Here is a 19,068-nt window from a genome sequence, read left to right on the forward strand (position 1 = left end):
GGCTACATGTTTTATTTACTGTTTGGAAATGGTTTGGCTCATCAACCACACTTTGCATAGTGGCTTTACCCACATTACTGAACCAGGCTTATATTCCAAAAAGAGCACTACTGAACCCCAGTTGCAACAATTACCCTTGGGGCGAATGCTGGGCAAAGTAAGCAAGAAACCAATGAAGACTGGGAGGAAAGATTTTATTTTGAATCACAGTAGGAGGTGTGGCTAAGGGGGGACAATTTGAAACTTCACATAAAATTTCATCATCTCAGAGTCCAGAACATGAAAGACAGGAAGAAATGAGTTGAATAACAGGCAGGAGCAGGTCCTCTGAGCATGGCTTCCTCCTTTACTGTGGTCTGCAGTCTTCGAGACCCAGGTCAGCAGCAGCCCCCAGACTGCTGGCTGCTGCCACCACTGCTGCCACAGCAGCCACTGCTGCCTCCACTGCTGCCACAGCAGCCACTGCTGCCTCCACTGCTGCCACAGCAGCCACTGCTGCCACCACTGCTACAGCATCCAGAGCTCTGGTGTCTGTGTCGGAGAGATCTGCGGGGCCTGTGGTGGCTCAGGCAGCAGCCACCACCCCCAGAGCTGCAGCAGCCCCCAGAACTGGAGCCACAGCCTCCCCCAGAGCTGGAGCCACAGCAGCCCCCAGAGCCCAGGCTACAGCAGGAAGACACAGGGGGGCACTTGGGAGGACACTTGGGAGGACACTTGGGGGGACACTTTGGAGTCTGGCACTTGGGAGGGCACTTGGGGGCACACTTGGGAGGGGGCTGGCACTGCTGTTGGCTTTGCTGGCAGGACATTTCTTAGAGGATGTCTGTAAACCTAAAGAGAAATATAAAAGCCATCAGCACAGGTGTCAAGTAGATATAACCATCCCCTTCCCTTAGATGCCAATTCCAAGACAAGCTATTCCATGAACAAGGCCTATAACTCTAATTGGGGAACTGGCACAAAGTGAAATTTGGCTCAGTAAAAGCTCTCTCATATTCCCTTTCCTCCAGTGAGTAGTTGTGACCATCTTCTGACATAGTCCTTAATACATATTCCATACAGGATCCCTAGGCTCTGAGACAGAGCTCCTTGGCACCCAGGAATCTCGCTGTGGTAGACTTATCTTTCTTACATGTCAGTGAGACCCTGTCCTCTCTAAGAACATTTCCTGGAAGAGGGTTAGAGGGGAAGATGTTAAAGACCCAGACACCAGACACCAGACACCAGACACCCAACTCTCATGACTCTCCTGGTTTGTTGCACTCTCCCATGGCCATTTTCCTGCTTGCTTTCCTGTCCCAAACTGAAACAGTTACACCCCAGTGCTTGTTTCTCCAGGTATTGACCAGACCAAGAGAGGTCACGAGATGTCACAGGCCTAGGTCAGGATGAGATTGAAGAACCCTTCACCCTAGTCCCCCACATACACCAGGAGGGGGTCTCTTTAAGTTCCTCACCTTCTTCTGTCCTCCTCCCCTCCAGTTAGTTCTGCCCCCTTCCCTCCCCAGCCTTCCTTGTTAAGCACTCACCTATTCAGCAGAAGGAGCAGGTTCTGAACTGGGTAAGGTTGAGGACTGGCGAGCCTGGCATCGGAGCCCTTTTATGCTAGGCCCTCGATCTTCCTAGAGGTGAGACACAGCCTGTGTATGTAGAGCGGCCACTTTCACAGATTGGTATGTGGATGACCCTTCTCATACTCCCTACTCTGGAACTCTAGGATCTCTCTGGGAACAGTTCAAGAGGAATCTTCTGAGTTAAAAACTCTTCAGGTATCTCTTCACCAAGTCCATTGCAGGCCAGCCATTCCACTTGCCAGCATTCATCCACTTACTAATTCAGTAAATAGGGATCATCTCTATTACTTAGGCCCATAATTTTGCAAGATATTAATGACAAAAAGATGGCATGATTGCCATGAGGAACTTACAGTCTTAGATCATGAATATAGAAGCAATGGTTCACAAGTAAGTGTGTCATGTGACCCAGATCTTTTGTTTGGCCCCTTATAGCTCTACCTATCGGTGGTTTCACAGTCTTTCTAACCATTGGAAAGTAGGACATATTTTAGTCACCCGTGGACTCCACATATATCATACAGTGCTTAACACAGCAAACTTAGGAAAAGGATTAGCCATCAAGAAAGAAGAAAGCTAATGTTCATGCATCATTGAGACAGAGACTCAGCTAATAGCTCAGCAAACTTTGGGGTTCAGAATCCATTGAGGCAAGACAGAATTCCAGAAAGATGGAGTGTTGCTTCTACTAATACCAAATATTAATTCTTGAGATTAATTACCTGAATGCATAACACTCTAGGAATGAGGCTGGGTTGGCAACGTATTAATCCAAAGGAATCCATGAGATGTAGAGGCTAAAGCTCAACAAGCCATGGAGCTGGTTTCACAGAGCACAGGGAAGAACTATCATAAGGAGGGGCTAGGAAAGAGGCAAATATTAATCTTTTGCTTCAGGAGTGAGCTGAAACTTCTTAAGAATTAGCACTGTTGCTTTAGTGAGAATCTCCCAGGAACCCACAAGGGTGAACCTGGCTAAGACTCCAAACAGTAATGAAGAGGGTCCTTGAACTGGCCTTCCCCTGCAATCAGATCAATGACTACCCTAGTTGTCATCATAGAACCTTCATCCAGTAACTGGTGGAAGTAGATGCAGAAATCCACAGCTAAGCACAGGGTAGAGTTCCCAGAGTCTAGTTGAAGAGACAGAGAAGGGATTATATGAGCAAAGGGGTCAAGATTGTGATGGGGAAACCCACAGCGACAGCTGACTGGAGCTAGTTGGAGCTCACTGACTCTGGACTGACCCCTGGGGAACCTGCCTTGGACTGAACTAGGACCTCTAAATGTGTGTAACAGTTATGTGGCTTGGGTAGTATGTGGGACCACTGGCAGTAGGACCAGGATTTATCCCTAATGTATAAACTTGCTTTTTGGAGCCCATTCCCTATGTAGAGACACCTTGCTCAGCCTAGATATGGGGGAGGATCTTGGTCCTGCCTCAACCTGACATGCCAGACTTTGTTGACTCCCCATGGGAGACCTTACCCTCTCTCAGGAGTGGATGGGGGGTGAGCTGGGGGAAGATGAGGGTGAGCGGGAGGAATGGAGGGAGGGGGAACTGAGGTTCGTATGTAGAATGGAAAAAGAACTTTTAAAGAAAAAAGAAGAGAAGAAGGAAATGATGACTTTCTGTTAACCCTGTGAAATATAATAATGACCACCCTAGCAAAATACAATAGTGATGTTAATGTTATGGGGATAATCAACTGCTTTCTAATAAGATTTAGGCCCCTGCTCCATGGGAGAAAACTCGAGCTTTGTACTACAAATTTGGCCTAGAACCTGTAGCATCAGCGCTCATAGGCCCTAGGAGTGAACTTATTATTGTGTTGTTGCTTTGCTAAAATGAAATAGAATCAAATTGCTTTCCAAATGCATATCTCTATGCCTATAGGCTAGTGCAGCTCTCAGTTTTCAGATAAGTGTCTCTGTGTAGTGGACAGCAGTTAATAAAAAGTTTAGCAACTGGATAGAGTGAAGAGAACACATGTTTGTGAAGTGCTCAACCATAAAAGAGACATCTATATCACATCTCTCCCTGCAAGGCTCAGGGAACATGCAGAAGAGAAGATGAAAACTGGTAAGAGTCAGAGTTTGTGGAGGACAGCTTCAAGACAGTGTCTTCTGGACATGATAGGGCCATTACACCAGCAAGCTCCTGGCAACTGTAGTTGCCTGCATATGGCCAATACAAGATCAAGTTGGTCAGCATTCCAGCATGGGTGGAGAAAGGACATGTAATTCCACTCCTATCTGTGGGGCTATCGACAGCTGATGGCTACTAGGGGAAGTGGCTTGGTAGGTTGACCAGGATCCTTTGAATAACCCCATCCCCATGTGCACATGGGAATTAATTGAATTCAGTAAACTAATAAAACATGAAGTTGGGACAGGGATGTGGGGGTTATCTAGAAGTAGGAGGAAGTAATGGAGGTGTATATGATCAGAATACATTATATGCATGTATGAAATTCTCACAGAATAAATAAAAATTGTTTTAAAAGGAAGAGCTGAACAAAAATAAGAGAAGGTGTTTCAGAATGCTAGTTTAAAGGGACAGATTCCTAACTAGCAGGGAGGACCCTAGGAAGGACGCATGGATCGCCCAGCGAAGGAGAAATAGATGAGATCTACATGAGCAAACTAGGGGTGGGGCAGGTAATGAAGGGCAAGGAATGGGGGTGAGAACATAGGGGAATGGGAGGTTTGAGCTGGAACAGAGACAGAATGGGAAAGCAGGGAAATAAATACCATGATAAATGAAGACATCATGGGAATAGGAAGAAACAGAGTACTAGAGAAGTTTCCAGTTCCAGAATAAAGAAATCTGAATTGTCATTGCTGCTTCCCCCAAGGCAAGCTGTGCAAATGTAAGTTACACATTTTCCTAAGATGAAGTTTTGCTGTTTTCAAAAAAAAAAAAAATGTGGTTATAATTCTGTTCATCTGCAAAAACAGCATGGCACTGTCTATAAAGCTCTGAGTGCGGGTTCCCAAGTGTGACTGGGACTCCAAGGTAGCAGCTGCCTCCACAGTTACAAGAGCTACTACTCTGCAGCTGATTGTTATCGTTTCCCATGCTTTGGTATTTAAGTAAGTACTATTCTGCCCAGCAAGATTCTCTTACCTCAGAGGGAAACTGATGTGATTAGGAGTGTTGTTTTGTCCTACTTTTCTTGGTCCTTTCAGTTAAGACCACTGCTGATATTTATGATGATAGCAAAAGAGTGGGAGTGAGGCGTGACTCATCCTAAAGCATCTGTTAAAGTATCACATTAGATGCATGCAGTATTGGGAGATACTGGAAACCACCCTTATCTTCAAAGGTGCATCTACAAAACTTTCCATCTAGAAGTCCAAACAAGTACTTAACACAAGTCAGAAAGTAATAATTACAGAGAAGGTTGTTCTTGAAACCAAGGTGTGACTGACTGTATATAAAGACTGCACGGTGCCAATGTAGAAAGATGTATGCAGAAATATGAATATCTAAGTGTGTATAAATGGGGCAAATAAGATGGCAAAAGTTTCTGCATAGTTCAAAGAGCAATTACATCAAATAGTGAAGAATAGATTATGATATAAAGTAGTATGACAGACATATATATATATATATATATATATTTCTGATCTTAACATGAAACAAATGGACCACAACTGAATTTGTAATTGAGTGATTCTATGGGTTGTATGAATTCAGAGAAGAAAATTATTCTGATGGGCTTGAAAAAACATGTTTTACACTTATAACTAATAGAAATTATGATGGGATTGATATTTATGGTGGTTGTGTGTTTTGATTTTAATTCTGAAACACTGGATTCCTTAACACTGCATAAAACTTGGCATGGGGGCACCTGCCTACAATTGAAGCACCCAGGAGCTGGAAGCAGGAAGATCATCTGTAGATCGAGTTCAAAGTCAACTTATACTGCTTGAGAGTCTGTCAAAAAATGTGATTTTAAAATACAAGTATGGGGCTGAAGAGATGGCTCAGCAGTTAAGAGTGCTGGCTGCTCTCTCTGCCAGAAACCTGTAGTTGATTTCTCAGCTCCCACATGGAGCAAATCACAACTGGCTACAAGTCCAGCTCCAAAGGACTTGATTGATGCCTCTTGCTTTCTGGGGCTCCTGCATTCATATGTACATACCTACCCCTAACACACAAACATATAATTAACAAAAATTAAAATACAATTATGACAAAACTTATCACTGAAACTAAAGAATTTTGTTTTCTTTGGTGCAATGAGACCTAACATTCTTCATCAGACTTCTCTTCACCTCACTCTGAATCATGAAGAAGATGTGATTCTCTTAAGATATCTGCAGCCACGAATATCTGTATCAGATGCAAGTATGCAGGGGAAGAAGGGAGGGACACAGAGCATTTTACCATCAGTTCACCTCTTTCTCAATGAAGATGTGGCTCCACCCAGCAATTAAGAATACAAATTCATTTTCCACAGACTTATTCATTCATAAGCAGACATCTGGGAGGAATAAAATGTTAATAAGTAAATAATATGTCCTGGCTTGCTGATACAGGCTTATAATAGGAGAGAGCACAGGTCTATTGAACCCTACCTTACAGAGAGGCTGGACCTAGAGGGAGGTGGATAGAGATCTGTATGATAGAGGAAAGAGATAGGTCCTAGGCTTTTCTTCCACATCCATCTGGATCTGGATCAATAGATGGTTGGACTTTTTGCCTTTATGTTTTCCAATCCAGACAGCAGTAATTAATTCAGAGGACTCTCACACTCTGCACGTTATGTTTCACCTAACCCTTGCAGTGACATATATAAAGTGATAATTATGATAATTCAGATGGTGAATATGGGAACTACAGAGCCTGAGACTTAAACAGAGACGTTCTAACTTCAAAGCTCTACAAAGTAGAGTATCACACACCTAACTTCCTGCAGATTTCTTCCTTTGAAATCTATGTAGAGGAAGACTTATTTGCTAGACATGGCATTTTTTCATAAACAAAAACTGATAGGCCCTTTACTGACATAAATCAAATAGACAGGGGAGCACGCAAACATCCAAGACTCATCTTTGGGAAGGTTCCCCGATTCACTGTGAAGTGTTTATGAACTTTCTGACTCCCTCCAGTCTGACACTCAACTCATTGCCTCAACTCCGTCTGCCTGCACTCTCCCCACGTTAAAACTGTGCCCACTGGTTTCAGACGGTCTCTCTCTCAGCTCAGGTTGTAGACGTATAGAAGCATTTATATAAGCCACGTATACATGCATAGCACAAGAGGCACTGTCCGGGGAGCCTCAGGCACAGAGCAGGCCTCCTGATCTGTGATGGAAAGGGGGTAGGTGGTTGGAATGGCATGAGAATGAGATGGGAGGGAGTCACCCTCATCCCTCAGAAGAGGAGGTTTGCCAATCTCCTCCAGGAAACTCTTTTACCAATCCTAGTACCATGATGAAAACCTTGACAAGTCTGTAGAGCTTGAATCTCAGGAAAAATCTGTATGTCCAGCCCCACCCCCTCTCTCTCTCTCTCTCTCTCTCTCTGTCTCTCTCTCTCTGTCTCTCTCTCTCTCTGTCTCTCTCTCTGTCTCTCTCTCTCTCACACACACACACACACACACACACACACACTCCTGTTTCAGTGAGTTTAGCCAATGTTGTTCTAAAACAACACTCACAGGCTAACAATAATAATGCTCAAGTTATACACACTGCCACATTTCTGAACTTTCAGCATTTCCCAAAGAGAATTGTCTTTCTTGGCCTTTGCTGAGTGGAGCTCAGCATATTTTCCAATGTTTGGTGATATCTTCACTTTCTTTGATCTTTTGTAGAAATTCTCATATTGTTTTCTCTATCTTTTTTAACCCCTTGGTCCTAGAGAATGTGGAAAAATGGATGCATGGCTCTAAATTATGTGATGCAGAATAAAGTCTATCTGAAACCTGCCTCAAATTAAATACTAAGCTCTTTCACTCTGCTTTGGACAAACAGTAAGGGGCTCATCCTAGTGAAAAGCTAATTCTCCTTCCAGTAATTATCTGCATGTAGTCCTTTGTCTAGAAGTGGGATCCTGTGAAACTTTTTCCTTTCCTGTTAATGTCTGTTGATATAGCCACTGTTCTGGACTTGTTTATGCAGCCAGTTCCTAGAAGGACTGTTCCCCAGTGGGCTTACTGATCCTCTGACTCTGTTCCTCAATGTTCCTTGGGCTGTAGATGCAGCAGATGTATCAGTTGAATCTGCACTCCTCACAATTTATCAATCATTACATTATGTCCAGTTGTGGATTTTGTGATGGTGTTCGTTTGCTGCATTTACATACAAACAACAAAAATGGAAACAGCAAAAATGTGTGTGGGGGGGTATAGTATGTGACAATAACAATCAAAAATGCTATCAGTTTGAGACCAGGTGGCTTGGGAAACCAACTTCATGAACTTGTGACTGTGTTCCCTTCTCCTGCTACCTATGAACTTCATTACTATTGATCATAGAAACAATGACATCTGAAGGGTACACCTTCACCCCAAACTTTTAATAATTCCAAAATTTACATTATTTAGGTAAGAAACCCATTATTTGCTAAAGTTCTGCTCATATCTGCCTTGAGTTTCACTATAAGCTTTTCATGCAGTCTTTCTTCAATCTAAGTTGAGCATCCTTCTTCTGTGTTCCTATAGAGTCTTATCTACCATATTAAATATTTTATCTTTGCTGTTTGCTGTGCTAGTTCAACCAAGACATTGAACTCATCAGAGGCAGAAACCATGCGTTCTTTATCTTGATGTTCCCCACACACAGCTCGAAGCATGCAGCATATGTGCTGTACACATTTGAGTGCTTTAAATGCTTTCCAAAGGTGTGAGAACTGAGTGGTAGAGGTCCAGGAACAAATAATAGAGATCACTCCCAAGATGCCAAGACAATGTCTAACTCTGCCTGGGACTTCTAGAAGGGTCTTTTGTATAACCTCAGGGTGTGATTCCCTGTTCACAGGTCTTCTGGCAGTTCCATGTGGAGCTACCATGAGACTGGGCACAGGTATCTCCAAGAATGTCACTCATTGCCTGCCCTTCTCAGTGCTTGGTGCTGCACACCCTGTTGTCCTTTGAGGGATCAGTCTTGGAGGAGACGAGCTTAATCTGCAGAGCCTCTTAAACATGAAAATGAAAATGAAGGAAGACAAAGAACAGAAGATGAGAAAGAGACAAGAAAGACATGGAGGGGAAGGAACCTAGGAGTGAGTCATGTCTATTACTCCGGCCCTGGATCCTGCCTGATCGCATGCCCATCCTCTGATCTGGTTGAATGCAATTACCATCTCAGACTCCCAATTTCCTCTGTGGTGAACCCAAAGCATTGATGATGTTATTATTATATTTACTGTTGTGTGTGGCTACTATTTGAGTCAGATTTAAAGTCACTGTCTAATTCAGAATGTGTAGAAGCCAGATTTTTAACTTGAAGGTTTTGGTTAGCATCACTTCCAGTACTTGCCAGTTCTCCCCGGAGAACTAAAAGGCACAGTGTGAAGACAGCTTGAAAACGAAGATGCTGATTACTTAACAGGAAGTAGATTGCCAGTGTTATGCACAGATGTTCTCCATGTGAGACCCCGGGTTCTGGAACAGAGTCCACAGCCAGGCAGTGATCGGAAACCAAGGCCCGGAAGTAAAGCTGGCTTAAATTCTGAGCCATTGGTGTGACTTCAGGACAGTTATTTAGCCTTAAGAAGCTTGCCAGGTAACTGTGTCTGCTTCCTGGGTAACATGTGAAGTCCATTCTTCAGTAAGCAGTGCTGCTTGTTTTGAGTGTTCTACTCCAGACACTGTTCTAAGTGTGAGTACACAGATAGTAAACAGGCACCAAGGACCCAACAGGAAAGAAAAGCAATAAAGAAACCGATACACTCTGCAGCATCAGGTAATGAAATCATCAAAAAGGGAATAAAGTAAGAAAGAGTAAGAAGTGGAGACAGCACTCAGTCCTGTGGTTGCAGGCCAGGAATGTGATGGAGTGCTTGGCACTATGGTAGGCTCACAAGAGTACTTACTCATCCCCTGTATGAGGAAGCCACAGAAGCTGTCTTTTATGGTGTCACTGAGATCATCAGAGTTAACTTCCCCACAGAACAGACACATAAATAAGTCACTATTTTATTTGACAAGAATATGTTGAGTGTCATCGAATGTGTGTGTTTGATGATCTCAAGCAAATAAGGCCTAGAATTCACTTCAGAGTGCTCAGGCTAGTAGCGTAAGAGGAATTGGTCTCCTGCAGATCCACGTGTGCAGGACACGAGGCTGGCCACGTGTACTCACTACCTACCCATACACATACCCACTCACTGCCTGCCCTTCTCGGCCCGTGGCGCTGAACATTCTATTCCACCCCCTCTTTTCTCCCGTGCCACAGCCTACCTCAACACCCATCTGTCTCACCAAGCAGATGTGCAAATCAGGTCATGAGTTGCCATCAGCTGGGTGGAGACACAGGAATGACATCTGATGGTGAGATAGTCTTACCAATTTCTTTCTGATGACCTGGTCCAATTCCCCCTTCTTGCCAAGCACTGACTCGACAGCTCTTTCCCCTTTAAATGATACTTATAGTTACCAACCAAACCTCTGTTCCATTTCCAGTATCTTAGGAAAATAGTCTCTATGACTTTTGAGAAGGATTCAGAGAATTAAAATCCAGTCTATTCAAGCTGCAAAGGCCCTGAGTGACTGTCTCCTCCGAAATCACTCATTTTACAGAAAAAGGAACTTAGGTCCACAGATGTGATTTATTCCATTTTACAGCAGGAACTTGTGGAAGAGGTGGGCTAAGAACAGAGGTGAAAGAGGCTGAAAAGTGATTGTTGCCATGTTAAGTGATGCACCTTCATTGTTTACAGCAAAAACTTCAACTTTACAGCAAAAACATTCACCAAATTTTACTGCATAACAAAGGATTTCAAACTGTGCTAATGCTTTCATACTTTTTAGCTGACTATCCACTTCTTACTCTCTAAGCTGACACCATATTTATTGGTTGAAGTCCCAGGAGGAAAGCTGTAACTACTGTGTTCCTAAGATATTCTAGGTGCTATTGCAGGCAATTTTGTTACATGGTCACCCTGAACACAGAGGTCATGTTACCTGCCTAGAGTCACAGGGCCTCATTCAAATGTAGACCTCACCATAGAGCCATCTACTGCTCACTTCAGACAGCTAGTGAGTTCAGACCAACATACACATAAGGACCACCACAATGACTGACATATAGAAGACCCTTAGTTAGTTGTTGATGACCATTATTTTTTACTTTTTCCCCTAGGTGTTAAGAATAAACAGATTTGAGAGATTTTTCTTCTTATGGATTCTTTAAAATATTGACCATAAATTTGTGTATGTGTAAGATTCAGAAATAGATACATTATATACATAATGTATTTATTGATTTGGGGAACTTGAATCTGTCTATCTACATTAGCTTTACTTGTTAGAGATTTTTATGGAATCATCATCCTGGGATGGGGGGTATGAAAAACTACCCTACTCCAGGCAGCAGAGTTGAGAGTCTACACCGACGACTTTTCTCCTCCAGAAACCTGTGGTGAAGTGACTTGTGTGATTCCACACAGAAGCAGCATGGCCTGTCCAAGGAGACACTTCCCACCTCACAGGGATTTGGTTCTATGGTCTAGGTTTGGTGAATCCCTCAAAACTACTTATTGTTAAGTTTCCAGAATATATTGTAGCAGGAATAGTAGTTAGGAAATCAGAGTTATTTTACATAAGAAATGGAATATGGCAATGTAAGTTATAAATGCAGGCTAGCAATATGATTAGCCTAAAAGTTCCAGGAAACCTAATATTTAGAAGGCTACATTTCTACCCTGCCAGTTTTGGAAACACAAATGTCACAGTTTTGAACTAAAGAGGTCCTCCTACCAGAACGTGGTGTCACCTATTATTGGCCCTTACCCCAACCTGTCACTTTATAGTTGTGCCAACTAGACACAATGATAGAGTTACATTTGGGTCTAGGAGAGAACAAGATAAACTAACGTTTTTGTGCAATTGCTTTATGATATGTTTATTTGTACTCAAATATGAGTTTCTACCAGCATAGAGAAATAACCTCAAAATCTCTAATGCTGTCACCTGTGCTCTATCATCCTCAGAGCAGTTGCTTAGATCCCTCTAATGACTCTGACTGTTCTTATCAGTGCTCTAAGGCCCTCCTGCTGACCAGATGTCCCCCTCTTTTGTCAGTCAGACCCTTGAATGTACTGAGGCCCCTCAGACAGAACCCCACATATGCCCTCACCTCTGTAGAGAGGAGCTTCCCTCCCAGCTGAGTTCTGTCCCACCTGGAAAAACTATACTTTCTCTGAGACATTCTGTCCCAACTTCTTGACCAGGTTAAATTATAAAGTACTTGGAACCCTCCTTCATGGTGATCATTGTAGATGAGTATTCACATTCCTTCATTAGAATATTGAATTGTTCATTTTCTCCCCCACCCTCTGCTGTAAACTCCAAAACCATAGAACTATTACCTGGGTCAAAATAGATTTCAATATCTCTGTATTGATGAATCCTTGAGAATAAGGATTCCTGTGTTCCTGAAAGCAGGCAAGCTCTGGCTTCTGGCTGCTTGGTCTCCTGAAGTCTATATAAAACAAGGATCCAGTGTTGGGTTCACAGGGAAGAACCCCTGAATACTCAGTTCAGGTGTCTTGGAAGGCTAAACACCCTGCATTTTCTTTTCTATATGTCCATCTAACACATAGCAGGGCTTTCCTGAAGATGTGGGTTGTGGAAAGAATTTATGTTCTATTCCATCTTGTGTCTTCATGGGGGTTAGGAACTTCACTCTTAAACTGAAAAATCTTTCTTGGATCTAGGGTAACTCATGTAATTCCTGCACTTTTCTGAAAGTATGTTACATTTCAACGTAAAACTTGAGAACATCTTAGAGGCTTTAATGAAGAAGGATGACGAGACAGAAAGAGATCTTAAAGCGAGATATAGGAACCCATAGCCTCCCTCTTGTGATTTCAGGACTCAAGCGGGAGGGGCTGGAGAAACAAGTTCAAGGCCAGCCAGGCTATATACAAGGTCTAAGCCTGCCAGAACAGCTTATGGAAAAGGCCAATAGCAAGGACCTAATTAGATAACTTGACTAGATATACAATAGAATATTAGAAGACAATAGTAACAGGATACAATTAGATGCAGTATCCTAAGTGACATTTATCATTCACTCCATTCAGACAGTACATTCACAGAATTTAAAGGGAAAAAATGGATGGATGGATCTGGAAAATATAATATTAAGTGAGGTGAGCCAAATTCAGAAAAAGCCATAAATTCTCTTTCATATAGATTCTAGCCTGGTATGTAATGTATAGATGGGTGGACAGATTGATAGATAGTAATGTAAATTGGGTAAAGCCTAAACACCAGAAAAGAGGGTGCCAGAGCCATGGTTCAGTGGTTAAAAGCATTTGCTCCTCTTGCAGAGGACCCAGGTTTGATTCCCAGCAACCACATAATAGCAGCTCACAACCATCCATAACTCCATTTCCAGAGACTTTTTTTAAGACATCAAGTTCTATAGAAAAAAATCCTGTTACCTACTACAAGAAACAGAAAAGGGTAATTTGAGAGACAGCTCAAGAGTTAAGAGTGCTTACTGCTCTTGCAGAGGACCAGGGTTCAGTTTTTTTGTACCCATATGGTGGCTCACAACTGCCTGCAATTCCAGTTCCTGGAGATCCAATTTTTCTTTTGACTTCTGTGGGCACTACACACACATGTTGTACATAAACTCACCCAGCCACACATACATTCATGTAAATTTAAAAATATTAAGAAAAAGGAAAATATCAGAAATATTGCTTATGCTAGTTACATAATTGTTAAACAACCAATACAGAAAAGCATCACATCATTAACTGCAGAGCAAGTAGTACCCTATCTTCTGGTGTTGCAGGTACCACTTGATTGTGCATGAAGAACACAAGATCCTTGGCAAGGCTATTCCTGGCTCTGAGAGGAGCATCCGGTGACTGGAATGCAGGCTTACTGGGGCTGTATGGAGAGATGCCATATGACTTAAGGAGCTTTGGGTCATTAAGCACCCAAAGACAACAGGACACTAAAAATACTGAAATAACTTCCTAGCTATATCCCACCATTTTTCTCTCTCTCCCTATCTTTATTTCTATCTATCTATCTATCTATCTATCTATCTATCTATCTATCTATCTATCTCTTATGCATTCACCAAATATATTGTCTCCTATATGCTAGTCCAGTGTGGTTCTTATGACTAGAAGTTGCCTGTTGTTATGTTTTGTATATGTTTGTCTGTGTGTGTGCTCAGGTGAACAAGTTTGCTTGTGGATACCTTTGGAAGCCAGAATTCAACCTCAGATGTCCCTTGGTTGTTGTTATAGTTTTTCTGTTTCTTGGGTTTGTTCGTTTGTTGTTGTTGTTTGTTTTGTTTTTTGTTTTTGTTTTTGTTTTTGTTTTTAAAAGGGTCTCTCACTTACTGGCCTGGGACTCACTGAGTAGACTCAGCTGGCTAACCTCTCCATTATTGGATTACCATGCAGCATTCATGCCCACATCCCAAACTGTTTTTATGTGAGTTCTGGGTATTGGACTCCTTTTGCATGAGAAGCGTTTTACCAACTAAGATATCTCTCTGGGACTACTCATCACTGGTTTATTTTTCATGCATGCATTTTAGAGTCTTTGGACATAAAAGTCATTCAGAATCACCCATAACTGAGTGCTAATGAAAATGGGAACCTAGCATCAGAACTAGGATGCTTGTCAAAGTTCTCCTTCCTCTTGGAGATCTTTCTTACTATCAGGGCTGACCTAAACATCGTCTACCTACTTCAGGGGAAATATTGCCTACAGCTTAAGGCCTAAACCCATTGTCCTCAAGAAGAAACCCCTAATAAATGAGAAAATGTTAATGCACAAAGCCCACCAGTATCAAACTACTTTCACAGTAGCACTACTATCCTATGATGCTCCTAAGGTTTGATTATGAAAGCCCTCCAGCATCAGGAAGAGAAAGCCAAAGGTTTCATAACAACGACCAAAGGCACGCCCCCTTGAGGGCCTGTGGCCAAATCTCTGCAGATTAATCAGAAGAAAGGAAAGAAGCAGATCTCAAACCCAGAGTCTACAGACTCACTCCCTAACACCAATGAAACTATTCACAGTGTTCTAGAATGTGTGTGGATCCCAGACTGGGAGTTCACCAGCTTGATCTACGTGTGCTGTCCTTTTAGAGCTTTTATCTAGTAGCTGAAAATCAGGAGCAAGAGAAGGAACATGAGGGTTTCTAATGAGAAACATGAACACCAAGCAAAGAAGTCAACAGGAGCCACTGTGCTTGCATTCAGAACTTTATTCATGCCACAGTTTGGGGGTTATGCTAACTCTGGCAGGATGCCTTGATAAAGGGGCAAAGTAAGGAAGACCAGGGAGGCTGACAAAGACTGGGGATGGGTGAGGTCAGAAGACATAGCAGGAGGTAACTTTTGGAAGCAGGGCTGTCTTTTTGTATTTAACAACAGCAATCATCCCCATTGTCACAGCATGCAGGACCTCGGGACCTCATGGGAATAATTCCCAAACAGCAGCACCCAGAACCACAGCCACAGCCTCCGCAGCCTCCAGAGCCACAGCCTCCAGAGCCGCAGCCTCCAGAGCCGCAACCTCCACAACCTCCAGAACTGCAGCACCCAGAATCCTCACAGCAGCTAGAAGATCCTGTGTTCCATCCTTGGGGCCGCTGGACCCAGCGTCTCAGAGGACTCACCCCAAAGGTCCGGGGAGCCAAACAGCAGTAGCTCATGGAACAAGGAGCAGAGCATGGGTCAGGGACACCACCCTGAGAACCTGAGCCACTTGAAGCAGCCTGAGTGTAGTAGGTCTGGCTAGGAGCTGGATACTGGACATAATACGTCTGAGCCTGGCAGGGAGCTGGACATTTGACACAGGTCGTCTGGCATGGGGCTGGACACTTCACATAGGTCGTCTGGCATGGGGGTGGGCACTTCACATAAGTCGTCTGGCATGGGGGTGGGCACTTCACATAAGTAGTCTGGCATGGAGCTGGGCATTTCACGTATGTCTGGCAGGGAGCTGGGCATTTCACATAGGTTTTGGTCTGGCATGGAACTTGATATCTCACATAAGTTTGAGCAGGAACTGGAGCTGAGTATCTCACGATGGTTTGAGGCTGGCAAGGGGCAGGTCCCGGAGCATAAACAGTTTGGGCCTGGCCTGAAGCTTGTCCTGAAACCTGGCCTGAAGCTTGTCCTGAAACCTGGCCCTTTCCAAAGGCACCATTGCCACCTTGCCCAGCTCCAAGTCCCGAACCCTTCACACAAGATGGAAGAAACTGTGGCTGCTTCTGCTGGTCACACATCCTGCTGTGGTTTTGAAAATTCTGGAAAGAAAAGATTCATCAAAACTGCAAGGCTAGAAAGATTTCCAGAAAATTCTTCAATGAATCCACCTGGAGGGTGATCTGAAAAGGTCTCCTCGTTGAGGTGGTTAACCCCCAGAGGCTGTCCATCTAGCAGTAAGGTAGGTGGGGAGTCAAGGATTTTAGGTTCAGCTCTTGTACCTTTAACTGGCTATGTGACTTCAGACTCGTCACCACTCACTCCTGAGACTATTTCCACACTAGGAAATAGAGTGCTAGAAACAGCAATTACATTTCTACCAAACTCTCCATGTTTCCCCTCTTTACTTCAGCATCTACATTGTGGATCAGTCTTGCATTACTCCTCAACCAGTTGACCCTCTACCACGGCTTCCTTCATGGTGAGCATCCCTGTCCTCAGGGAAGGCAGATGTATGTGCCTGAGCTAACCTGAGTCTTAAACTGAAGCTGACAGAGAAAACTCAGGCTCAAGACTTAGTCTCTACCATTTGCCGTTGGAACACTTGTGTATTGGTTCACTTTGTTAGAAGGTAGAACTGAGAAAAGATGGCATAAATGCCCCCAGAGGAACCCAGTTCTTGGAAATCCCTGTCCACGTAAAACTGCCCCCTCCCCTCTCAGCCCAAGTCTCAGCTTTCCACATCAATGGCATCCTCCTTCTTCATAGATGTCCTCAGAGTCCTGGCTCATTCTTTATCCCAGAGTACTCCACCCCCAACTCCACCTTGACTCCATTTCTTGCCAAGTCCCTATCTCAGATAATAAGACTTACCTTCCTTCCTGGCAGGAGCAACACGGGAAGAAGCCAAGGCTCTGAGGAACTGGCATTTGGTGAGACTTTTTATAGGGTGGCAATGAAGCAATTTGATGCCATTTAAATGAAGCACCTAAGATCACGAGGGCAAGGGCTGGTGTTGCATTGGTGAGATTCTTCCCCAGTATGTCTGGCTGTTCAGTCAGAGGCGGAGCATGTCTCTACTTGACATTGAATTTTCCTAAATGTGAGATAAATGGCCACCTTCTTCATGAAACAAGTCTCCTTCTTTTCCTAGAAGTCATGAGTCATTCCTGCACAATCTCACCCTAGTGTAGGGTCATTCAGTTGAGACTCTCAATATTTCATACACTGGGCCAAAAACCAATCTATGTCCTTCCACCCTGACTTCTACATTCCTTCTGGGGACTTTGGTGGTGGTTTCTTGCTGGTCTGGGTTGTTGGGGGAGGGGGGAAGACTTTGCCGTGATAGTCTCTGGCTCAGGATAACAGGAAGAGCACCAAGAACTTACTTATTCCATGGACCATAGGTTATTAAAAGTTAATTTGGGAACTGGATGGGTGCTGTGTGATCTCAAACCCCAGGGGTTAGGTCTGCATTGGCTCATCACAGCTTCTCCTGTTCTTCAACTTATCTTCCTGGGCCTCACTCCCAAGAGCAGATTCCAAGAACCTAGGATTGGAGGAATTCCAGCCCAATGAATGTGAGTGATAACAATGATAAAAATCTATCATTTAGTTAAATGTTTCTATGTGCCAAGATGTTCATGAGGCAGATGTATGCAACAGAGGCCTGAAGGATAGAGCGGCCTCACAAAGCATCCAAAAGGAGTAAGCGGGCAAGCCAGAATTCAAGTGCAACCAGTCTGCTGTCATAGGCATGATCTTCACCACTGCCAGATAGTACCTTTCATGACTGAATTGCCTTTAAACAGTAGCCACATTTCCTTTCCTCAGTAAAGTAGATGTAGAAAGAAAGAGAGGAATAGTATTTCCAGCATTATTGAATTCTGTCCCAGTCTGTGTCTGTGCTTAACTCTATGAGGCAGGCTTTGGAGAAAAATAAGACCCAGGGGTCAAAGTATCTCACCATAGTCACCATTATCAGTTCGTAACAGAGCACCATCAGAACACAGACCCATCCAACTCCATAGCCCATGCCCTTCTCACTGAGCCTTGAGGGAAGTGGGTGGTATCTGCTACAGAAAGCTATCAAGCCTGTGCTTTCCTGGAAGTGGTTTCAAATGCCACTTCTTCAGATCACCCAGTCAAAGTTTCCCAAGGTCACTGTGGCCTCTTAGGTGGAAGATGGTTCTAAGTTGGCTCCAAATAGATACTCAGTCCCCCAGAATCCATAAACTCTTTCCTAGTGAAAATCAAAGTACCACTAATTCACTGACCCTGCCACTCCCCACTCAGGTCTTACAAAATCCACTCCTGAACAATTTGGAGAAAACAGGCTTGGAAAGTGTTTTGGCTCTTCTCAGCTTCTCCTGTCCCCATGTAGGCTTGTCACACTGTGTAGCATCCCTATGAAGCCCATTGACTGTCAGGAGGAAGGAAAAGAAAAAGAGATTATTGACTCAGGCCATTATAGTCTTCAGTTGTTTCCTAGAAAGATGTTTCATGGAAAGGAGAAAGAAATGATGTCTTAGGGGGTGGGGTGGGGAGGTGTTTTATTTACTCTTCACATAAATCACTTGTCAGTTGAGTCTTTGCCATAATGGCTCAAATAAAAGAAGACACCCATAGACAACTTGAAAATCCTCTTAGCTAAAACTAATAAAGCCACAATTTAAAACCAGGCATGAAATACCTCAGAGCCTATTATGTCTCCTCACCATGCTGCTTCTGAGTGGCGTCCACCTGCTCAATTGTGAAACCCTCTACATTGCATGTAGTGCCAGAGTCCAGCTCCAGCAGGGTTCTGGAACATAGGACGGAGGTGTGGAGCTGGTGAGAACAGAGATATCGACCACCAGTTGTCTTTCAAGAAAGTGGCCCCAAATAGCTCAAGCTGTCCTCATTTATACAAGTTCTAAAGCATCCAAACATGAACAGTTTCATTTCCCTTTGATCCTTATCCAAGACTCATGACATTCACCCATCTTAGATTCTTTTGCTTCTCCCCACTCCCTTATCATCATTAATTAACCTTTACCTCATATCTAAGCATGAATTAACCTTTACCTAGGCATAAATTGACCTTTACCTCACATCTAAGCCTGGATTTTATATTGCAAGCCAA

General features: G+C 43.5%; 1 protein-coding gene across 2 annotated transcripts; it reads right to left on the reverse strand.

Annotated features, from left to right (window-relative positions):
* Positions 1-15,157: 15,157 nt before the first annotated feature.
* Positions 15,158-16,024, reverse strand: C6H1orf68 (chromosome 6 C1orf68 homolog). Of its 2 annotated transcripts, XM_036189852.1 has the most exons (3): positions 15,911-16,024; positions 15,316-15,874; positions 15,158-15,279 (listed from the first exon to the last, which is right to left on the reverse strand). In XM_036189852.1, exons 1-3 carry the CDS (start codon positions 16,022-16,024, stop codon positions 15,158-15,160), a joined length of 795 nt encoding a protein of 264 aa, XP_036045745.1. The 2 variants fall into 2 exon arrangements, with proteins under 2 accessions (XP_036045745.1, XP_036045744.1); XM_036189851.1 differs by having other exon boundaries at positions 15,158-15,874.
* Positions 16,025-19,068: the final 3,044 nt, after the last annotated feature.

This window comes from Onychomys torridus, chromosome 6, assembly GCF_903995425.1.
Source record: "Onychomys torridus chromosome 6, mOncTor1.1, whole genome shotgun sequence".
NCBI lineage: Eukaryota > Metazoa > Chordata > Mammalia > Rodentia > Cricetidae > Onychomys > Onychomys torridus.